This window comes from Lissotriton helveticus, chromosome 5_1, assembly GCF_964261635.1.
Source record: "Lissotriton helveticus chromosome 5_1, aLisHel1.1, whole genome shotgun sequence".
Taxonomy (NCBI): Eukaryota; Metazoa; Chordata; class Amphibia; order Caudata; family Salamandridae; genus Lissotriton; species Lissotriton helveticus.
In genome coordinates this window covers 2,111,550,221-2,111,574,710 of record NC_136065.1, presented here as the reverse complement: position 1 = coordinate 2,111,574,710, position 24,490 = coordinate 2,111,550,221, and the positions used below count along the sequence as shown (strand labels likewise).

The window sequence follows — 24,490 nt, the reverse complement described above, 5'->3', positions numbered from 1 at the left end:
GACGACGGACGCGGACGACGCCTACCGACACGCAGGGGTATTGCTACGCAAAAGTTTCCGGATCCAGTCTGATGCCTGGGGATATTCTAAGGTAAGGAATCCATCACTAACGTGTCTTTTTCAGAAATGCTAATATTTGCGGACTAACATTGTTTTTACTGCTTTTACCTGTAGTTAATTTCCGACCCTCGTGGTTGGTCCTTGCCCTGTTCCGCCACGGCAGCAGTGCTGTTTGAGCGGAGGGCTTAACTTGTCTTTGCACTCACTTCCGGTGTGCTGTTGATCACGGAAGTTGGCAGCCTAGTTTTCAGGGCTCTCCGCCTATATCAGACGCATGCCAGAGCAGAAGCGCAACGGGCAAGCCGCCGGTGTGCCTAAGGGAAGCCCGTCTGCGCCCGTCCGGGCCAGCCATTATGTCGGATACAACCCAGATGATTCCGGCAGAATTGGATGCCAGTATTTGAGAGAAGCCTTGCTACAACTCAGATCACAGCCAATCCTTGCCCTGGGGCTTGTTTTGTTCCCCAACTAGGTTTGGGCGCAAAACACTGCCCTCACTGCCTTAATGTGCTCCATCTTCTCCCATTGCCACAAGCCAGACGATGGAGTTTTACCCAAAGAACTCCTGAACAGAGAGACACAAAAACGGTCTGTGCACTTCTTAATATAAGATCTCTTGCTAATAACGCTCAGACTTGCCACGACTTCATGGAGTAGCATCAAATTGATTTGGCCTTTGTTACAGAAACTTGGGCCAAAGCCTCTTTTGAACCTGAACTTCTAGAGGCTCTCCCAGAGGGTTTTAAAATCCCCAGGAAAGACAGAGTAGGGAAAAGGGTAGGAGGCATAGCGCTAAAAGCCAGAAAACAGAGTGTGAAGCAGCAAGCTTAAAAATCGGACTCAATAGTCAGAACACTTAATGGTACATTATGGAGGAAAGATAGTTCCTACTGTTGAATGAAGATTAAAAAAACAACAAAAAACGATTTGAAGAATGCTGTGGGGCTTTTACAAAAGTAAGCAAAGTAGGAAGCTGAACAAGAACCCTAGAGTTCTGCAGCAGTGGCCGAAAATACTGGGCTAAAATAGTTAACCAGTAAAGTTGAGGCATCGCAAGGCCTTACTGTTTGGACCCTCGATTAACTGGTGATCTGAAGCTCCTATAAATAGAGCTGGGTGTCAACCACACAACTCCAACATACCATTCACCAGTGACTTTTCCCAAAGGGCACTTGAAAATGTTAACTATAGGCCACTACGGGGCGTGACCTGACAAAATGGCTGACAGGACACGAGCTCCCGAGTTCTCGCCCAGCCAGGAGACATTCTCCCCTGAATCCTGTTGTATAATCCTGCAGACAGTGGCTCATTTCACGAAGACATAGGTGCAGCAATTACCGGCCGAGCTGATCCTGGCCCCTGTTCCCGGACAACCAAGGCGAATCTGAGATATTCTCAGACTAAGGCCTCGCAGAAGAGACAAGTGGTGAGCGTCGGCTCTGGGCTAGGGATGAGGGTCTAAGTCGATCCGCACCAGGGCCGCTGGAGGAGGCCGCACCAGAGATGACTGTCCGCAGTATGCCAACCCACGACAGCCTACTCTCGGCTGACAAGGCACTCATGTGCTGCGGACTGCACGGGACTCAGGCGAAGATTGCTGCAGAGTCCTCGAGGGCAGACTTGCTGGTAGCTAGCCAGAGATCACGTACAGCTCTGGAGCCTCAAATAGAGGCCATGTCGACAGATGTCAATCTGCTGAGAGCTGATCTCCGAAATGTCTCCGACAAGCATACCAATGCTGAAACTAAAATTGAAACCCTGCAGGGCGAGGTGGCAACCTTGGACTAACTGGAGTGTTTAGTTTGTTCAGACAGAGTGAAAATCACAGTGGAATAAACTTCCATTTAAGCTTTTGAGTGCAATAAAATGACCACTGGTGAGCAAAGCGACAAGTGACTGATCACTACACTGCTTGGAAACCGCAATCAAAAAAAATGGTACATTAAAATCAGTTATTGACAAAGAGCATCAAAATGTAGGTCTTACACGGTATGGGAAAGGGAGAAAAGGTAGGCAAATCTCTCGAGGAGCCGCGGCTCTACATTTCACTGAAGTGCAGCATCACCAGAAGCCATCTTTCCGCCACGGCCTTATCCTCTACAGTTATGAAGCATTACACCTATCAGTTTTGCACAAGGGCTTTAAGAAATGCGCTGCATATATCCATTGTTCTCATTCCACATATGCAAACTTCTTGAGTCCTAACTGAAGTATGCCAACAGAGGGATAGCTTTTCATTTGGCTGGTTGTTTCACCCCGACTTTCACATGCATGTCAATAGAAGTGGCGCGAGGCAGTCCACAATCATGCAGGCCCAGCACATGGCATCAAAAGGTGCAAGGTATTTTGCCAAAGTCATTCCATCAACTCTGAGAAATGTTTCCCATTAATATTAGACCCTGGAATGGTAAGTGGTCCCTTTTGTAAGCTAGGATAGCAAATCTTCTGCCATACACCCCAGGTATAATTTCTAGCAATAAGCATGGTCACCAGTGAAAAGGTCACTTGCCTTTCTTACACACCTGCTGGGGCAGCACAGAGATACTGGGGCAATCTCAGCAGACACAAGGCAGAGCTCAAGGATGTAAGCATACTTTGTTTGACAAAAGAGAAACAATATCGCGGCTGGATTTCCCTATGCGTCTCTGACCTGAATTGGAAGCATAGGCTCTGCACTTTGCAGTTATGGACTTCATTTTAGTCCCATATACAGTACAGAAGCAAACAAAATACCACAAACACAAACTTTAATTCCTGAGTCCACCTCTACATGACGCCAAGATACCTTCACACCGTCTTTGAGGGAACGGTGGGCATTTACCCAGCAATACTGCAGCTCTCTGCTGCAGCCAAATCACGTATTGTGCCCGAGCAGAAAACCAGTTACCTCTTTGCCATCAGCCTCTTACCTGGGTTCTTCATGCACCAAGTTGAGAGACGTCCAAATATGTCAAAAAAGTCATGAAGGTGCTGCTTTCCAGACTGCGGAATCATCGGTAGCACGGTAATTAACACAAGAACTCCTGTTGTAAGCACTACTACATCTGTGTCAGTCTGTAGAGCAAAACAAAACCGATATATTAATAGCAGGGAAATAAAAAATATCTAAATACTGGCAGATGCAAACCATTTGTACTCAATTATCTCCTAACTATTCTTCAATACACGCCCCTGCCTTCCACACCCCATGGTCTGTGCAGCCTCAGCCTACGCAAACACCAGTGACTTATGTTCCCATGACTGCAACACAGTAACTGAGTAACCTCACAAACCACTACAGAATAACCAAAAAGATAGATTTGACCTGGAATGAACTCATGAGTCTTTACTACTTGTGATTTAACTTCTGATCGAGGAAGGAAGGCATACATGTGTACGTTTGAAAAGGCTCCAGTAAGAAGCCCCCCTATTGAACCTCAAAGAATACATTCCAACAGTGTAAACATACTTAAAGTGGCAACATTTTAACCAAATAAACAAAAACTGATCTAGGAGCAGTGACAAGAGAGGCAGCCATACCGGACATTCATTTTGGGGCAAAGATTTCAAGACGTCAAATATTTAAGTATAAAATATGCTGAAGTTTCAGCCTCAAACAAATTCCAATGTAAGAGTGATTCTGTGCTCCATTAGATTTAGGTCTAGCAACAGGTTTGGGTCAGTACATTAGAAAGTGTGTAATGCGGCATGCGGAAGAAGACCTCCCCACTTACTCTCCAGGATAGAGTGAAGCTCTAAGAGAATTCTTCCAAATAGAAAAAGAAACTAACCAAAGGAAGTTTGCTTGAGGAGGCCACACTAGGAGGTGATAATTATCTAAAATTCTTTGACAGAATCTGCAGAGATTAACTGGATGAATAAATGAAGGGATATTGTGGATTGAGAAGAATAACCAGTATGTGGACTTCGTTTGGATAATTTTAGATTCAATGCAAATTATCTTTATAGTACTTGAAATTTAATGTAACTTTAATCAAAGTACCACTTTGTCTTAGTAAAAGAGTAGAATCTTGGAATGACCAGGCCCAAGACGCTTGCCGAGATCTTTGAATTCATGCAAGATACATTTTTTGTTGTTGTTTTTTTTGGGTGGAGTTTTATATAGCGCGAACTAGACCCGAACCGAATCGGGTATCAGAGTGCTTTACATAGCACCAGTTACGTTACATGAGGACACACTTTCATTGTTAGGCACGGGGAGATTAAGTGATTTGCCCAGAATCACAGGAGGTTTTGACGTCGTTACCGAGACTCGAACCCAGATTCCCCAGGTCCGAGGTCGAGCGCCTTAGCCGTTAGGCCAGTACATGCTGCAAGAAGTCACAGGCTAACCATACGTCAGAGTAAGAGCTCTGCCTACAATTTAGATCAATCTGAAGGAGCTGCAGCATTAGAAAGGCCAATAGGTCTTGCATTTGAGACCTATTGGCTTTGCAAGGTTGCTAGAGAAAACAAAAATAAAAGCACACTGATGCATGAGGAAGCAACACAAAGAGCGAAGCAGATGTAACATGGAGTAGGGTGGAATCCAACATCGAAAGCATGGGCATGGAAGCAACATTAAGGGCGGAGGGAAAATGACATGACAATGTGGAGCATAGTGGGATCCAGCGAGGGGGGGTGGGCTTGAGAAGCACGTGGACGACAAAGCAAGCCCTAGAAACACTCTAGGTTGAGCACAACAAAGGGTGTGGGAAGGGGGGAGATGGGAGAAGAGCACCAGCCAGAGCGCAACAGGGAATGCAGAGAAGTACACTAAGGAGGCAGCTCGAAAACACGTGCTTTTATGTAATGTAATGTAATGTAAAAACAATTTATAAAGCGCAACATACACCGGTCGGTTTCTTGGCGCTGTTCATTAAATCAGAAGGAGACATAGAAAGAAGGGCAAGGGAGCAAGGGAGCTTATGTGTAAGCACCGCGGAAGAGGTGAGTCTTTAGGAGAGACCTGAAGTTAGGGTAAGAGGGGGAAAGTCTAAGTTCCAGGGGGAGAGAGTTCCAGAATGAGGGGGCCAGAAAAGAAAATCTGAGGCCTCCGTGCTTTTTGCGTCTGAACCTGGGCGTCTGAAGGAGAGCATGGTGAGAGGATCGAAGGAGTCTGGAAGGGACGTACGGGTGCAGAAGCGACGAGATGAAAGAGGGGCCGATGCCGGCCAGGGATTTGTGAGTCAAGCAGCCTAGTTTGAATTGACAACGCTCTGATACAGGAAGCCAGTGCAGGGCACTAAGTAAAGGACGGACGTGGTGATGTTTGGGTTGGTGGTAGATGAGGCGTGCTGCCTGATTCTGTATCATCTGAAGTCTTTTGATTTGGTATTGCGGGATACCTGCGTACAAGGCATTGGCATAGTCAACCCGAGAGATGACTAATGCCAGCAACATCAGGGTAAGGGCTTCGGTGGTCAGAAAATGGGCAATTTTGCGAATTTTTCGGAGCTGGTGGAAGCAGGAAGACACTGTAGCACTGACCTGATGTTGCATGGAGAGATCATGAGAAATGTAGACCCCCAAGCTTTTGACCTTGTCAGCAGGGCGGGGGGAGGGGCCAAGGGCAGGGGGCCAGAAAGTGGAGTTCCAGGGGTTGGATGGGCCTCCGACAAGAACAAGCTCCGTCTTGTCGGGATTAAGTTTGAGATGGTGAGTGCCCATCCAATTGCTGATATGACAGAGGGTAGACTGGAAGTCCTGAGCCGCATCCTGCGAGGAGTCAAGATTGAAGATAAGCTGAATGTCATCTGCATAGTTAAATGCAGTGACATTCCTTCCCCGGAGGGAGCGGATCAGGGGGGTAAGGTACAAATTAAAAAGAAGTGGGGACAGAGACGAACCCTGTGGCACACCGCAGGTGAGTTTCATCCTGTCAGCCAAAAAATGGGAGAGTCGGACAGATTGGTGGCGGTTCGTCAGGAATGAGCGGACCCAGTCAAGGGCCGTCCCTCCGATACCAGCCTCTTTGACACGGTCGACCAAGATGGTGTGGTCGACCGTGTCAAAGGCCGCCGACAGGTCCAGAAGAATCAGGGCTTGGTGGGTGTTAGAGTCAGCGCCTCTGCGGAGTTCCTCCATTACAGAGAGAATGACCGCCTCTGTCGAATGGGCGGGTCTGAACCTGGCCTGCTGGGGGTCCAAGAAGTTGGAGTCCTCAATAAAAGAACTGAGGATACTAGTTACGTACGTCTCGAGTGCCTTGCTTAGGTAGGGTAGAAGGGAGATGGGGCGGAAGTTGCCCATGACCGTAGGGTCAGCAGTGGGTTTCTTTAGAATGGGAACTACCTCTGCGTTCTTAAATTGGCTGGGGACCTCTCCGAGCAGGAGAGAACTGTTCAGGAGGGCCAGAGGAGAAGTGGGGCAGGCTGAGAAAGCGGCCTGGAGAATTGCGGGGGGGCAGCAGTCTGTGGGGGAGCCAGAGGAAACTTTGTTAAGCAGGGCAATGAAAACGTCTTCTGATAGGGGGGGGAACTGAGTCAGAGAGTGAGAGTTGGTGGAGGGAGCAGCCTCAGTGAGGGGTATAGTCAGGGGTATGGAAGAGATACTATTTTTGATTTTGCAAATTTTTTCTATGAAGAAGCAGTTGAGGGAATCGCAGAGTGCCTGAGATGGAAGGGGTTTGATGGTCACCCTATCTGGATGTGAGAGTTCTTCTACAATGGCGAAGACGTCTTTTGATTTTTGCGCAGAGTTGAGGATTTTGGTGGAAAAATAGGTGGTTTTGGTGGCAGAGATTACTCGTTTATATTCTCCCAGTAATTTTAGAAAAGGTGGTTTTTCTAAGGGATCATAACTTCTACGCCAGCGACGCTCGGCTTGGCGGAGACCGAGTTTTAAAGATTTAAGGTTGTCAGAGAACCAGCGATGTGCGTCGTGAGGGCGCTTGGTTCTAATTAGCTTGAGGGGGGCGACCTTGTCACTGGCGGATTCTAGCCAATTAACGAGAGCAGCTGCTTGGGAATCGATAGAACCAGAGCTGGGCGGAGCTGACGAAGTTAGAGAGGTAAGGAATAAGTCAAGGTCTGCTTTGTTCCAGTTTCTAGCCAAGAGGCTAGTGCCTCGACTGCGAGGGGGCGGGGGAGGGACCAGGAGGAGGAAGGAAATTAGGTGATGGTCTGACCAGTGACAAGGTGTGATCATGAGTGACTTAATATCGAGATTATAGGTCCACACTTGATCTAAAATATGGCCCTTGGAGTCAGTGGGTGAATGAACGTGTTGAAGACCATTGAGTCCAGTTAATAAGTCAGTAAAAGCCAGAGATTGCGGGCTTTCATGGGCGTCTGACGGGCAGTAGTTAAAATCACCCAGGACCAGAAGTTTAGAGTTATTAATAGTGAGCTGGGAAAGCAAGTCACCAAAGTGAGAAGAGAAATTGGGCATGGGTTGGGGGGGGACGGTATACCAGGACACAGATTAAAGGGGATACAGAAGAATCAAATCTAATAACTAGGCAGTCCACCTGAGGAATGGTGAGTAAAGAGAGGGAAGTGAACCTGAGGGGAAGTTTGATAATGGCGGCTACGCCGCCTCCTGGTTTGTCAGCAGGCCGATTGACTTGGAGTATGTAATACCCCGGAGGAATGGCAGCCAAGATGTCAGGAGACTAGTCCTCATTCAACCAGGTCTCGGTTAGGAGAAGGACGTCAGGTCGGTCTGAGTCCAGGAGGTGGAAGATGTCGAGTTGGTGACTGACTAGTGATCGAGTATTAAGATAAATAATTGTTAATTCCACGTTAGCGGGTGTCTGAGCAGGCAAGGGATTGGGAAGTGGGGGAAAGACTATGGGTTCAGAGGTGAGGAGGGACGGAATAGTCTGTAATTCAGGAAAGGTGCTGCGGGCTTGATGAATACCTAGATGGCGCAGACATGAGGAGCTGGTTGTGTCCAATGGTATGGAGTCCCTAACCAAACAGAAAACAGTGCCTAAAAAGCAAGCAGTGGAAGAACATGCACAAGAACAGGAAGAAAAGCCCTGACAAGCGAACAAACAAAAAGTAAGGGAGAGTGAAAATAAAGCCAACCAATGGTATGCAGAGGGCGAGCTCTAGTCCACTCGAAGCGGACACTAGGCCTTTTCGCAAACAGAGAGCCTTGGATTGGCAAGCAACACCTAAAGACTCCACAGCTCAATTCCTAAGCTGATCATAAACTACGATCTACTTAGGTGGGCTCAATGGCCAAAAGGTAATGGATCTTTCAAAAATATAAAAAGAAATGCAGCCTTTACTGGCCCAGCGTACAATCAGATTCACTTTGCTTTGTTACTTTCAGGAAGGATGTTACCTGGCAAGACACGCATGGACATGGTTTACGATGGAGCTGTGTACAGTTTATGGGCATCTAGACGTTCCAGTGCAGGATTTAAATCCAAGGAAAAATATATTGAAACTACTCAAGAGTAATCTAATAAAACACCCCTTCAAACCGCTAAAGAACCAACTTTTCTTTAACTCCTTCGACGCTCATGACGAGCTCAGCTCGTCATGAGGTACACCTCTCGTACGCTCATGACGAGCTGAGCTCGTCATGAACCGCGGGTTTTTGCGAACTGCAGCGCAGCGCGGAAATCTGCACCGCACGCATGCGGTTAATGAAGTGATATTGTGTTATCTAGCAGTATTTATAAAGCGCCAACAGTCAACCCCAGGGGGATATCATGGCGCTATAAATGCCACATATTGTATTGCTGATGGAGAGACCAAAGGGTTAGGAGAAGATAATCATGGCAAAGCCACGTTTTAAGCTTCTTTCTGAAGAAAAGGTACGCATCTGTGCAGCGGAGGTCCAGATTACAGTGGACTGCCGCAAGATGGGTAGAAGATCGGCCTCCGGATTCTAACTTTTTTTGATCTGTATGGATTTGCCAAGGCTAAGTTAGTGGAACTCAGATTTTTTGAGGGCGTTTAAAACTTCATTTTGGCACAAGGAATCACAGGGCCAGGGTTGTGTAGTCCTCTGTGTGACGAAAGAGTTTGAATTTTGCCCTTTTTTGGATAGGAAGCTAATGAATTGGTTCTAGACAGGCCAAGGTGGAACTGCATCGGTCTTGATTGCATATGAGCTTTGCTGCTATGTTGGGTTAAGAGGTAGTCTGCCATCCCCATGTAGAGGGCGTTACCATAGTCCAATCTACTGATTACAAGAGCTTGGACTATGGTCCTGCGCCGCTTTATTGGGATCCAGTAGAAGAGTAAGAATTCCTGCATGGTCAAGAACTCATCAATAAGAACACCCAGATTTTTAGCAACTCTTTTGGCCCCGATCCGGGTCCCAAAGACACCTGCCTCCATGAGGAGTCCCAAATCATGTGGGCACCACCAAATAATAACATTTCAGATGTATTCCGCATTTAGTTTTAACCAATGCACTCTCATCCAGATGGCGACCTCAGCGAGGCATCTAAATAGATTCAGTCGAGTGTCAGTATGTTTCTCCGCTATAGAGATGACTAATTGCATGTCATCAGCATATGAGCACATCTGAAATCCCCACTTGGGGACCAGCTCGGCCTGAGGTGAAAAGAATACATTAGAAAGAGTTGGGCTCAATGAAGAGCCTGGGGTACCCGGCATTTGGAGCTGTGGGGAGAGGACCGACTGTGTTCAGCTGAACAGCCTGGGTCATTTTGTTCAGGAATGACCCAAACCAGCATTGGGCGGGGAATGAAGCCCTATGCTTGTGGAGTTTATTTATCCATTGACAATGCGAGACAGTGTCAAATGCAGCGGAAAGATCAAGTAGAATCAGGGCAACAGCTTTGCACTGATCTACTTCTAATCTTGTGTTGTCCAGGACGGCCAGAAGAGTAGATTCTATGCTATTCGAGGCTCTGAATAAGGTCTGAGAGGGTCCAAAAGATTACGGTTTTCTAGGAAGGCTGTCAACTATCTGTTGAGGAGTCATTCCAAAACCTTGAACATAAATTGAAGCATGGAAATAGGGTGTTAGTTTGATAGAACTGAGACATCTAATCCTGCTTTTTTGGCTAAGGGGAGGATTAGAGTTTGTTTCCAGATGTCCGGATACTCTGCATTCAACAGGGAGGAATTAAAAATTGCCGTCAAATAAGGTCTTAAAAATTGGGGATAAGTGGTGAAAAAATAAAACTGGCACAGGGGTCCACAGGAAAGCCAGATTTAACTTCCAACATCAGTTTCTCAACCTGGGCCCTGGACACATTAGCAAAGTTTCCCCTATGCACTTTAGGATCTGGGAGCAGTCCTAACTGGTCCAAGGAGAGATCACTCAGGATGGTGGAGCATCAAAATTGCAATAAATCTGGTCTAATTTATCTGTGAAGTAATTTGCTATCGCGTCACAATGGAGGGCGGAGGGTGAGATAACTGGAGAATGGCTGGAGGGAAGCCACAGGCGAAAAGTTTTAGAGGATTCAATCTCAAAGCAACAACAAATCGGTCAGAAGGGACAGAACAAATAGTTTACCTGTCGGTGTAGTTTTGCAGCTTGAAGATCTTTCTGAATTCACTATGCTGTGCATATTCCGCAATCTGGTGGTTGGGTCCTGAATCGTAGTCTTTTTTCTTTTTTTTGTCGTAGCCCAGGTGGGCGTCGGCGTCCCACCATTTGGTGTACCTTCGGTGACGTCGGCGTGCTTCCGGCGTAAGCTACCACCCTTGGGCTCCATCTTCGGATTCTTTTTTCTGTCTCTTTTCTTTTCTGTCTTTGTAGTGAATCCATGGCTATGTTTGTTAATCGTTTTTTCAACGTAATTCTTTTCACGTATCTTGTAAGCTTCAACTTGCTTTCGTTTCTATGTGTTTCCACCTTCTTCTCCAGCCTCATCTTTCTGGCGGAGGCGGGTGGGATCGCTAGTGAATCCAGAAAGATCTTCAAGCTGCAAAATTACACCGACAGCTAAGAAACTATTCGTTTTGCAGCATGAATCTTTCTGGATTCACTATGCTGTGCATAGATTTTGTAGCGGTTTTCGTTACTTTTGTGGCGGTTGGGTGGAAGATGAGCGTTGGTTGTTGAATATATGTTGAAGCACCTTTTGTCCTACTTTTGCTTCTTTGTTCATTTGTACATCCACGCAATAGTGCTTAGTGAAAGTGTGCACCGAAGTCCATGTTGCCGCCAGGCATATGTCCTGAATTGGTGTGTTGGCCAGAAAGGCAATTGTTGCTCCTTTCTTCCTGGTGGAGTGGGCCTGTGCCCCTCCTGTTAGCTCCTGGCCAGCTTGTTTGTGGCAGAATTTTATTGTCTGTGCGATCCATCGAGCTATGGTGTTTTTAGTCACTGGTTTGCCCATGTAACTGTTTGCGAAGGATACGAAGAACTGTTTGGTTTTCCTGTGTTCCTTCGTCCTTTCAATGTAGTGCATCACAGCCCTTCTTGCGTCTAGGGTGTGGAGCGACCTCTCAGCGCTTGTAGTGGGGTTTTGGAAGAAACTAGGGATCTGAATACTCTGATTCATGTGGAACCTTGACACCACCTTTGGCATGAAGTGTGGGTCTGTTCTCATCACGACCCTGTCACTGTGTATCTGGATGTAGGGTTCCTGCAGTGTGAGTGCCTGCAGTTCGCTCACCCTTCGTAGCGAGGTTATTGCTACCAGAAAGGCCGTCTTCATCGTTAGCATTTGCAGTGAAGCTTTGTGGATGGGTTCGAAAGGTGCTTTCATGAGCTCCGTCAGTACCACATTTAGGTTCCAGGCCGGTGGCGGCATTCTCTTTGGTGGCGCTATTCTTTTAGCCCCTTCTAGGAATCTTTTTACGACTTGGGATGTAAAGAAGCTTCTCCCTGTTTCTCCTCTTGTGTATGCCACAATCGCTGCCAGGTGCACCCTCAGCGAGGAGGAGCTTAGCTTAGCCTTAATTAGGTGCGTGAGGTACCTTAGCACCGTGGATTCCTTGGTAAGTTTCCTATGGAGTTTTTTCTTGCAACACCATTGAGTGAATCTTTTCCATTTCTCCCCATAGCACTTGCGTGTGCTGGGCCTTCTTGCCTCTCGCAGCACCCGCAGGGTGCTCTCTGGTAGTTTTAGGTGTGCGAACTCTAAGTCCTCAGGACCCAGGCTGAGTGGTTGAGGCTCTCCGGCTCTGGGTGTAGAACTACTCAGTTTTCCATGGAGAGTAGGTCTCTTCTTTTTGTGAACTTGTGGGGTGGCCCCTGCGCCATCTCCATTATCTGAGAATACCAGGTCTGTCTGGCCCATTGTGGTGCCACAAGGATGAGCGTCATGTTGCTCTTCATGCATTTGTTGAGAACCCTGGGGATCAGTGGTATCGGGGGAAAAGCGTAGGCAAATGTTTTTGACCAGCTTATCCATAGGGCATTCCCCTGTGACAGTGCCTCTGGTTGCCTGGATGCAAAGTATTGACATTTTGCATTCCGGCGTGTTGCAAACAGGTCTATTGTTGGCGTGCCCCATTTCCTGAATAGTCTCTCTGTTTCCGGACTGTTGAGTTCCCACTCGTGGGACGCTGAAGTCTGCCTGCTGAGCCAATCCGCTTCTACATTGTCCTTCCCTGGCAGGTGTATGGCTAGCAGGTCTATTTTTAGTGGTATAGCCCATTTCCAGATTTCCTGTGCCAAGCTTGACAGAGGGAACAATTGAGTTCCCCCCTGTTTGTTTATGTAAAACATCGTTGTGATGTTGTCTGTTTGTATTAGCACCTTGTGGTTGTACAGGTGTTTCTGAAAAGCCTTGAGCTGTTTTCAGTTCCAGGTAATTGATGTGTCTGACTGCATCTGTAGGGCTCCACAGACCCCTCACTCTGAGCCTGTTCATGTGTGCGCCCCACCCCTTCTGAGATGCGTCTGTGGTGATGGTCACTGTTGGGCCCGGTGGTGTTAGAGGTTTCCCTTCTGTTATTCTCTCCTTGGTCCACCACCTTATCTCTTCCTGTACCCTGTGCGTTACAACCACTAGATCCTCCCAACTTCCTGTAGCTTGTGACCATTGCTGTTGCAGCCACTCTTGGAGTGGTCTCATTTGTAGGCGTACATTGGGGACCAGGTGTAAGCATGACGCCATCATTCCCAAGATCTTGCTCACAGTCCTCACTGTCAGAGCTCGCCCCTTCTGGTAGTGATGTTTCTCCCTCAGTAGGCTGAGGGTTTTCTTTTCGCTGGGTAACACCCTGCATTGGACGGTGTCGATCTGGGCTCCCAGGAAGATCTTCACTTGCTCTGGTTCCTTCGAGCATTTGCCCCATTGTATGGAGAACCCCAGGCTTGCTAGCGTTCGTCACCTGTTCTGCATGATCTTTGCATGTCTTGTAAGAGCTTGCCTTTACGAGCCAGTCATCGAGGTAGGGGTACACGTGTATCCCCCTCCTTCTTAGATGTGCGGCCACTGCCGCGAGGCATTTGGTGAACACCCTTGGTGCGGACTTTAGTCCGAAAGCCAGGGTCGTGAATTGGTAGTGATCCTTGTTCACTGTGAATCTTAGCATGTGCTTGTGCTGCCTGTTCATGGGGATGTGCAGGTACGCATCTTTGAGGTCTATGGTGGACAAGAAGTCCCCGGCCTTTATCTGTGGGATGACCGCTTGCAGGGACGTCATTTTGAATTTTTGAGTTTTGACGTATTTGTTTAGGAACCGTAGGTCCAGGATGGGTCTTAGACTTTCGTCCACTTTTGGCACCAGGAAGTAGTTTGAGTACACTCCCTTGTTCCGTTCTTTGAAAGGGACCCGTTCGATGGCCGCTTTGAGGAGGAGTTCTTGAGCTTCCTCTTGCAGTAATTTCAGCTCTCTTCCCGAGTGCTCTCTTTTCTTTGGTTTTCTGTTTGGTGGTCTCTTTTCCAACTCTATGCAGTATCCGAACTGCATAATGTTGAGTATCCACTGGTCTGTTATTTTTTGCCTCTCCTGGAGAAAAAATCTCAATCTTCCTCCTACCTGCGTCACATGTTCCTTTGTGTCTTGTCCGTGTAGCCCTCTCCTCTTTGTTTTCCCGTGCTCCTCCCCTGGAGGGTTCGAGTGGGAGAGCACCTTCTTCCGTGTGAAGTCACTTAGAGGGGGGTTGTTCACCGCCTCTCCTTTTCTGGCCCCGTCCATTTCCTCTTGACCGAAAGGACTGGCCCCTGCTCTGGTAGTTCCAGCTTTGCCTCTGCTGGCCCTGGTGGCCTTGGTTGTCACTCTGTTGCCCCTGGTGGAAACTCTGGTGTGAATCTCCTCGCTGACTTCCACCTCTGCCGTTCGGCCTCCGTGTAGGAGTGCCCCTCCTCATTCCCCTGAATTGCAGGACCCCCCATGGACCTTGCCGTCTCGTTGTCCTTCTTCAGTTGGGTGAGCTTTTCATCAACTGGGGCTCCGAACAGTGTTTCACCGTTGAAAGGTGTGTTCAGGATGTTGTTCTGCACCTCAGCCTTGAAGCTTGAGATCCTGAGCCAGGCTTGCCTTCTCTCTGTGATGCCTATAGCCATCAGTCTGCTGGATGTTTCTGCCCCATCCAAGGCTGTCTTTAGGCACGAGTTGGTGATGCTTTTCCCCTCTTCCACAAGGTGTGATGCCCTTTCACGGTATTGTTCCGGGAGGTGCTTGAGCAATTGGCCCATCTCATGCCAATGCTGGTATTGATGTCTATTCAGGAGTGCGTTGGAGTTCGCCATCCGCCAGTGCGTTGCAGCGTTCCTCTCAATTTTCCTGCCAGTTAGATCCATCCTCCTGCTTTCCTTGTCAGGTGGAGGTCCATCCAGATGTTGTTGGGACGTTTGCCCTTTTCCTGGCCGTTGCAGCAATTATTGAATCTGCTGGGACGGATCCCTTGATGTAAGCTGGGTCTTGGGAGGAGAATTTGTATTTCTTCTCCGTCCTCGGCGTTACTGATCTGCATGTAGCCGGGTCCTTGAAGGCTTCCTTCCCCTGGTCTGTGATACTCTTGAGCATGGGCAAGAACTGCCTTCTTGTCTGTATGGGGAGCAATGTCTCGAGCAGGAAGTCTGCTTTTGGCTTCTCCTCTTCCAGCTTAACTCCATAAGCTGCTGCCGCCTTCCTGACCACCTCATTGTATGCCCCAATGTCATCCGGTGGCGAAGGCCTCGAGGGGTATGTTTCCACAGCCTCCTCCGGGTTTTCGGCCTAGATGTCCTGCCATTCCTGGTCTTGGGCTGTCGAGGAACCTGAGCCGTAGCTTGACTGCTGTTACCCGTGATCCCCTTCTGTGTAGTAGAGGTCTTCTTCCTCTTCGTGCTCCGAGGGTTCCGGAGTTTTCGGCGTCTCTTCGACGGCGAACTCCTCGAGCTCCTGTACCTCAGCGACAGCCGGTGCCGGCTTCGAGGGGATCTTGTAACTTCTCATCTTTTCATCGAAGTCTTTCTTTCTCTGAAGGATGTTCTCCATTTCGGCCTCGAGCCTTCTTTTCTTTCTCTGCGGCCTGCTAGTCGTCGAGCGTTTCGGCTGCTCTTTTCGGCGGCGACGTCGAAACTTTCTTCGAAGTCGAAGGCCCTTTTTCGGGGGCTAGCTTCGATGACCTTTGCTTTTCGCTGGTCTTCGGCCTCCGGGAGTCCTTCTCGGAGGATCCGCTGGGCTCTTTTTCGGAGGATGCAGCTTCGGACGTAGAGTTTTCGGCGCCGGTGCTCCTTTCGAGGCTCTGGGCTCAGACTTTCGAGAGTCTGCCTCTGGCTTTCGAGACCCTGTGGGGGTTTTCGGGGTCGTAGACTCTCCTACCTTGTCAGGCGTTTTCTTATCGGTCTCTGCGACCGTGAAGTCATCTGGGCCTTTGGCGATGTTGTCCTAGTCGTCGGTGGAGAGGCCCAGTTCATAAAGCGTCGGGGCTTGGCCCTTGCCCTGCATCGTGTGGTGAGCTGTCCTCTGTCTCTCGAACTCAGAGTGTCTTCGGCTTGGAGACGGAGCAGGCGTTGCAGTCTCTGCTCTCGTGGTCGATTGGCAGGCAGAGGTTGCAGACCGGGTGCTGGTCCTTCTGCGCGAATTTGTGGTGGCAGTTCTTGCAGAATTTAAAGGGTGTCTTGTACATCCCTGCGCTCAGGGGGCCCCCTGTGTGCGCATTCCTCTAAGGACGTCGAAGATTTCGAAGTTCTCTCCTTTCTTCGTGGTCTCTTCTCTGATGGTCCTCGTCTCCCGTTCTTCTCAGGTCTTCACCGTTGAAGAGTTGCTGTATTTCCTCCTTTTCTCCTCCAAAAAACTTCTGGAGCTTCACGCGACGATCCAGACCCAACGGCGGAAAAAAGAATCTGAAGATGGCGCCCAAAGGTGGTAGCTTCCGCCGGAAGCACGCCGACGTCACCGAAGGTACACCAAATGGTGGGACGTCGACGCCCACCTGGGCTACGACGACAAAAAAAAAAAAAAGATAAAAAAATACTACGATTCCGGACCCAACCACCAGATTGCGGAATATGCACAGCATAGTGAATCCAGAAAGATTCACGCTGCAAAACTGGGTTCCTCTCAGTTTAGGAAAACACAGCCTCCATCTTGTTGGTTAAACAAAACATTTACCTCATGCAGTAATTGATTGAAGGCGGGATTTGAGGTTCAGGACACTGCCTGGAGTTACAAAATAATCCTGCAAGACAGTTTGTACAAAACCTCACAGAGCACTGGCATCTGAGGAGTAAATAGGAAACCTCACAGCTGTACCTCTGTCATCATTGCTATTTCACATTACAGATCTCAGAAGCATCTCTCATGGCCTCAGCCAGAATGTCCACGATAAAAGATGTAGACAAGGTCCACAAAACAAACCTACTTTCTAACAACTGCCCCTCACTCCTGTCCTCCACTCTTTCAAGGACCTTTATTTATCGTTTCCCCTCACAACATTTCGCTGATCTGTCTTCACATAGCACTTCAATAGCTACCTATCAATCGTGCACCTTAACCAACCTTCTTAATCGCCCTGCTATCCCTTTGCGCCAGTGTGAGTACACTTCGATAGTAAACACTAGTGATAACTAAACGCACAGAAGTCTATAATCTAACTTCAGGAGCAGCCTTGCTTACCACCTCTGCTGCCACACTGACAAAGCAATAACCAGAATAATCTCTAAACTGATCATCAGCATCAACTAAACCCTGGCTGCATAAGGCACAAAGTCAGAAAGCCCAGGTACAGGCACCCTTAGACAGCAATCACTCTTATCCAGTGAAGAGAGAGATTGGGGTTTGAAACACATCCCTGCCGGCACACATCTCAAAACAACAATCAAAGAAATAAAAATTCCCTCCTATTTTCCCTAGGAGATGGCTGAAAGATGTGAGGTCTGGATCGGGTGGCACCGAGGAAATCAATCAACTCCAGGCCATTTCTGACAACTGGAACCCCAGGGCAATCCAGTGTGATTTTGGTTGCACAGATAGTGTGTTTTCTGACCCAGAATTCCATGTGAACGCCAAATTGTTGCCTAAAAGCCCCCACTTTGCCATCACTTTCCTGGCTTCAATATCTAGGCCTTGGTCAACCAGAGAAGAACATAAGTTACTTACCTGTAAACTGTGGTTCTCCAGTATTGGTGTCTTTCTTAGATTCACATGCTTGAATATTCCCCGTCGTCGAAGTGGGAGTCCCACGGTACATAGAATAGCAGTAATATATACATATATATATATATATACACACATGAAAAATATCATAATTACATATACACATATATAAAATGCAGTAAAATATATAAAGTTTAAAAGTACCATAGAACCAAATAGGCCCATAGAAAGCCTAAGGGAGAACTCACTTTAGTAACATATCAGTGTCATTATGTATTGGTCCACATTCTAGCCGATCAGGCTGTAGCTCCCTCTAGAACCTTCTCCTCAGAAGCCCAAGTCCTCAGATTTTCGTAGCACCAAGTAACCCAAAAGTGCCTGAGGAGAAAAAGAGCCTCTGAGGGGAGGAAGGGAGGGTCGCATGTGAATCTATGAAAGACACCAATACTGGAGAACCACATTTTACAGGGAAGTAACTTCTGTTCATGTCCAGTATTAGGGGTGTCTTTCATAGATTCACATGCTTGAATAAAAGTAGAAAGCAGTAAATCATCACATAAGTCATAAAGGTAACATAAAAAACTCCAAGTATACATTCTCATATCATTTAAAAAGGCAATATAGTCAAATTCATGAGAAAATACCTTTATGACTGGAGGTGGGTAGCAACAGAGGCTCCTCTTCACTGGAAAAGATTACGCAGCACCGCTTGTCCCACTACCGCATCCGCGGCGTCTGTTGATTGGAGACAATAGTGCTTCGTAAAAGTATGGCTGCTTGACCACGTAGCAGCTCTGCAAATGTGTCGTAGAGCTACCCCCGCAAAGAGGGCAGTAGAGGTTGACAAGGCTCTAGTTGAATGAGCCCGTACTGGAGCAGGAAGGGGCTTGCCCGCCCGTTGATGACAAAAAGTAATGGTGGAGGAAATCCACCTGGTAATAGTCTGTTTGGTAACAGGTTGTCCTTTGCAGATCGGACCATAGGCCACAAACAGCTGGTCTGATTTCCTGAATGGTGTAGTACGCTGAATGTAAAACTTAAGACAGCGTTTCACATCCAATGAATGTAATGAACGTTCAGCAGGAGTTTGTGGATGAGGAAAGTAAGTCTTTAGAATGACAGGTTCATTGAGATGAAAATCACTTAGAACCTTCGGGATAAATTTTGGATTAGTACGGAGCGTAACCGCCTCATTGGAGAACTGGAGAAAAGAAGGCCGAATCGTGAATGCCTGGATGTCACTAACACGCCTAGATGACGTCAAGGCGAGCAGCAGAGCAACTTTCCACGTGAGGAATTTTAAGGTTGCGGAATGGATGGGTTCGAAAGGAGGTAGAAGGAGTTGAGACAAAACCAGATTTAGTCGCCAAGCAGGTGGAGGGCGACGAATGGGTGGAAACATCCGGAAAAGGCCTTTGAAAAACTGTTGGATGACTCTAGAGGAATACAGTTACGTGGAACCGTCATGACAGAAACGGGAAAGTGCTGCGAGAAACACCTTAAGAGTGGAGAGAGAGAAAGTCCTGATTTTGCAAGGGATAGGAAAAAAGGCAGGATTTGTTCCGGTTTGGCGGTCATTGGATCCAAGGTCAGTGGCACCAAACACAGAAACGCTTCCACTTCAGCCGATAGGTTTTAATGGTGGATGGAGCGCGAGCGTGCGCCAACACTTCCCTGCAATCTGCGTCGATGGTTAGATGTGCAAATTCATTTTGTTCAGGTTCCAGGCATGGAGCTGGAGATATGCCGGATCTGGGTGGCAAATCTGCCCTAGCTTCATCGTGAGGAAGTGGGGCAGAGGATGAAGCGATATTGGCTCGTTCTGGGAAAACAACAAAAGGTCCGAGAACCGTGGGCGCCGCGGCCACTTGGGTGCGATCAGGATGACATGACAGGGTTGAAGCCTCATCCTGTGCAACAGGCGCAGAATCAGAGGAAGCGGAGGGAAAGCGTAGATGAATTCGTTCGACCAGTTGATCGAAAATGTATTTCCGCTCGACTCTCTGTGGGGATGACGACTTGCAAAGCGTTGGCATTTCCTGTTTGCGGCAATCGCAAAGAGATCCATCTGCGGCTGGCCCCACTGGTGGAAAATGAACTCGAGAGTTGGTTGGTTGAGTTCCCACTCGTGATTGTCCGAGAGAGATCTGCTGAGCGAGTCCGCCAGAACATTGGAAACACCCGGCACATGGATGGCTGTAAGATGCTTGGTGATGAATCGCCCAGTTCCATATCTCCTGTGCTTGTCGGGAAAGCAGACGGGACCTCATGCCGCCCTGCTTGTTGAGGTAGTGCATGCTGGTGGTGTTGTCTGTTCTCACTAACCTCTGGAAAGACTTCAGGGCAAGGAAAATCGCAAGAAGCTCCAGGCGGTTTATGTGCCAAGTGCGCTGGACTGCCGTCCACTTTCCTTTTACGGACATTTCTTCGAGGTGCACTCCCCAACCCTCTAGGGACGCATCGGTTATAAGAGTCCGAGTCGGAGTCGCGTCTTGAAAAGACCAACCGATGGATATGTTCGGAGGGTGAGACCACCATTTCAGAGCTACCTGAATGCGGGGCGTGAGAATGATCCTGTCGTTGAACGATCCTGAAATCTGATTCCACTGCATGTCTAGTTCCTCTTGAATGACCCTCATATGTAGCCTGCAGTTGGGGATCAAATGTATGCACGAGGAAGCCATGCCCAGGAATGATTTCAACATCCGGACTAAAACGCACAGTTTTGACTGCAGGAATCGTACCATCTTGAGCATGCGGTCCTGCCTTTCCTGGGAGACAAAGAATTTTGCTAGCCGAGAATCTAGCGAGGCTCCTAGAAAATCTCGTCGCTGAGACGGGTGAAAGTGTGACTTCTGGCAATTGATGGAAAGGCCCAAATTTTGAAAAAGAGAGAGACAAACCTGAGTGTGCTGGTTTGCCAGCTGGAGGGTTGGGGCCTTTATAAGACAGTCGTCCAGGTATGGATAAAACTGAATGCCTTGCAGGCGCAGAAAAGCAGCTACCGGGGCCATGATCTTGGTAAAGGCCCTCGGTGCTGAGCGTAGGCCAAACGGCAGAACTCTGAATTGAAAGTGGAGGTGTCCGACTGTAAAACGGAGGTACTTCCTGTGCCTGGGGTGAATTGGCACGTGAAAGTACGCGTCCTGGAGGTCAATTGTGGAGAGGAACTCTCCGGGGTTGAGATAATGCAAAATTTGGAGCAAGGTCAACATTTGAAAAGTTTGAGGTGATGAATTTGTTTAGGGCCCGTAAATCCAAAATGGGGCGCCACTCCCCCGACTTTTTCTTGACTAAAAAGAAGCGGGAGTAAAAGCCCTTGCCTCGCTGGCCTTGCGGTACTACCTCGATAGCAACCTTCCTGATCATTAATTTGATTTGCGCCAATAGTTCCTCGAAATTGGGAGGGAGCGGACCAGTAGGAGGGCGATTGGGAGGACATTTCGTAAATTCCAGGGTATGTCCTTTTGAAATCACATCTGGGACCCATTGATCTGAGGTGATGTTCGACCAATTCAAGATGTAGTTGGAGATTCGCCCTCCAATTTTTACAGTCGGCAGAAGGTTGACGCTGGGACTGTCACTGTTTCTTTGCATTAGAACCACCTCTGTATGTTGTTTTCCTCTGGTATGGCCTGGAGGAGGTCTGTCGATTATGGGACTGGTAAGTATTTCTTTGACGGTTGTCATTGTATGAGCGATATTGGTTTGAGCCACGAAAAGTGGAAGAATTGCCGCCTCTACCACGTGCCCCTCGAAATGGCCGCTTTCTATACTGTAGGGTTGATATAGCCTTGGCCGTATCTGTATCCTTTTTGATTGGTTCAAGGACATCGTCGACATGTTTGCAAAAGCGAATCACCATCGTATGGTAGATCGAGGACTCTAGCCTGAACCTCCGGGCGAAATGCTGTAGACTTTAACCAGCCTTAACGCCTCAAAACTGCAGCTCCAGCCAATTGTCTAAACCCCGTAGAGGAAATGTCAAGGGCGCAGTCAATAATCTCTGAAGAGATCTTTTCTCCCTCCTGAATGATGGCTTGTGCTTCCGCACGGATGGCATCCGGAAATTGTGGAATGTATGCTGCAATTTCGGACCACATTTGGAGTTCATACCGTGCAAGAATAGCCAAGGAATTAGCTGCCCTTACAGTAGTGGCTGCCATGGTGGTACATTTTTTCCCTATGGAGTCCAGCTTGCTGCCTTCCTGATCAGGAGGAGATGTGAGAGGTGTGGCAGGATTGTGGGACCTTTTTTGAGCTGCTTGAGTAATGACGGAATCCGCCTTAGGCTGAGACACTAGGCATGCCGGAGAGTTCCGTGGCGCTTTATATTTTTTATCCAGCCTTGGTAAGACAGCTGGAATTGAATTTGGTTTCTCCATCAATTTGAGGCCTTCCTCCCAAACATGGTCGATGATCGGAATAGTGTGAGCTTGCTGTTGAGGTAAGTCTTTGAAATCGTATAGAAAGCAATCAGTCTGTTGCACTTCCAAAGTGAGGTGAAACCTCTTCGCAGCGCGGACCATCAAGTTATGGAAACTGCAAGCCAGAGGCGACGTTGGTGGGGTCGAAGGTGAATGAGCCCTGTAGTCGTCCCACTCCTGAAGGCCAGCGTCATCATCATCCTGATCTGGGTTGTGAGGGTCTGGATCCTCATTATCCGTATCCTGCTGGGTACGTACCGGTGACCTGGGAGGAGCTGATGCAGGAATTAGAGGCTCCGGAGCAGGTTGCGGCACTGGAGAAACAGGCCTGGACGGCGGGAATCTTCGATTGTAATCGTCCAGCATGTGCTACAGATTCATTACCAAAGACAGTGGTATCTGTGTCGTTTGTTCCGCCATAGGTGCCTCTGAAGTGTCCACAGGAAATAGATCCGTACCATCTTCGACGTTTTCTTCCTCCTCTTCATCATAATCTTGGCACTTGATGTTTGGATGGGCTAGACGCTTGGCCGAAGACATTCCCCACCTCTGAACCATCATTAGAGTCCTCTTCCGCAGACTGAAACAATTGGTCAGGAAGAGTAGAACCACTTTTGATAGGACTCAATTGTATAAAAAGGCACCTTTTTAAACGTTGAGGCAGTGACCACTGTGAAGGTGGTAGCCGTGGCCAAAGGATGGTGCGCCGTCGACGTAGTGGTGGAAGATCCAAAAGCCGGTTGAAAAACCGTAACTGAGACGGACGTGATTTATCCTTAGTCTACGAAGATTTTTTCGCCGTCAACGACGGCGTCGACGGGGGCAAAGTCTTGCTCGTGGACGAAGATGATCCCGAAGTTTGGCCCGTCGACGGTGCGACAACCGTCGACGATGCAATGATAGTCGACGAGGGGGCCGTCGACGATGAAGATCCCGTTGACAGACGGCGGCCCGTCGACGAAGCTGTGGTCTTGGTCGACGACGAAGCTGTGGTCTTGGTCGACGACGAGGAGTGCATCGACGGGTGACGCGTCGGAGGTTTTCTTCGTCGACGGTGTTGACTTGACAGCCGTCGACGTGATCTTTACGATCGAGGTAATGGGTCTCACCTCATGGCTCGTCGTCGACGTAGTCGTTGAAGACATGGAACATGTCGTCGTCGACGTGGAGACAGCATCCACGGATCTCGTCGTCGCAGAGGTCGTCGACGGACGCATCGACGAGCCCGTCGACGAGCCAGTGCCCATTTTAGAAGACGAAGGCATGGCTTTAGACAGTGACGCCAGAGAGCCAGGTCCCGTAGGCGTAATTGGAGGCAAATCCTGTGGGGAGACAGCCAAAGAGGTTCCCACAAGTCTACTTTTCTTGAGAAAAGGAGAAGGCACCTCAGTCTCCGACCCACGCTTCTGAGAGGTCTTAGACTGGAAAGAAGAGACACTCTCAACCTCCGAGAGCACCGTGTCTGTAGATTTCAACTTCTGTAGCCACAGAAGGAGACAGGCCTCTCTGTCTCTTAAAGTTTTAGGTGGAAAAGTACGGCAGTACTTACAGTTCTTCACCTCATGGTCCGGGTAGAGACAGTAAATACATTTACTGTGTGGATCTTCATGAAAGAGACACAATTTACCACAAGATGGACATGGCCTAAACAAAGATTTCCTTGAAGAAGACATCTGAGAAGAAAAAACAGCTATGTATGAAGAAAAACTGAGCAGAGCTCAAGGAGACTCCCTTCACACGACGTGCAGTAGAAAATCTGAGGACTTGGGCTTCTGAGGAGAAGGTTCTAGAGGGAGCTACAGCCTGATTGGCTAGAATGTGGACCAATACATAATGACACTGATACGTTACTAAAGTGAGTTCTCCCTTAGGCTTTCTATGGGCCTATTTGGTTCTATGGTACTTTTAAACTTTAAATATTTTACTGCATTTTATATATGTAATTATGATATTTTTCATGAGGACAGAGTTTTTTTTCAACCTCACATTAAAATGTACATAGTATTCTGGGTAATAAGGGAAATGATCCTTGTGCACTAAAGTGGCCTGGAATCCCATACTTGCTAGTTTTCGGAAATATGTACTGTTGGTTGGTCGCCCCTGGTCTTGGAAAGTAAGAAAAATTTTCATAAATGTAATATTTGCAGGACATTCTGGAAATGAAAATGTACTGGTGTCCATGCAAGTCACACCAACCTTGATTTCTGCCAGGTCTTGGATTTTTAGTAAAGCCTATGGTGATGGGAACTTGTGGGTGCCAGCCAGCCTAAGGCCTGGGCTTGCAATCACCCCTCATGGAATGAGTGGAAATTAGGCATTTAGGCAGTTTTACAATGCAATCTGGTTATGTACAGCAAGTGGGAGCCATGAGGCCAAGATAAACTGTATTCCCAGGTGTCTAGTTTTCAGAAATGTCTGGGGTTAGCTGTTTTTCACAAGTGACAGATGACCCTGGGTCGAAATAGAGCAGCTACTCACATCCCATGAACTGATAGAGGTTTTTGATGTTGCACAGAGTGTTACTGGGCCTCTCTGCTCCCAAGCAATAGGCCTAACCACATAAGTGGGACACCAATGTTATAGGGAGAAGTGTGGTCA

The 24,490-nt window shown here is 48.1% G+C and overlaps 1 protein-coding gene across 3 annotated transcripts in view; it reads right to left on the bottom strand.

Moving 5' to 3' along the window:
• Window positions 1–24,490, bottom strand: part of TSC1 (TSC complex subunit 1) — a 206,047-nt gene that overhangs the window by 126,102 nt on the left and 55,455 nt on the right. For all 3 annotated transcript variants that reach the window (XM_078646165.1, XM_078646164.1, XM_078646166.1), the window contains exon 5: window positions 2,970–3,114. In XM_078646165.1, coding sequence (XP_078502291.1) covers window positions 2,970–3,114 — 145 coding nt within the window. The remainder of the gene's footprint in view (window positions 1–2,969; window positions 3,115–24,490) is intronic.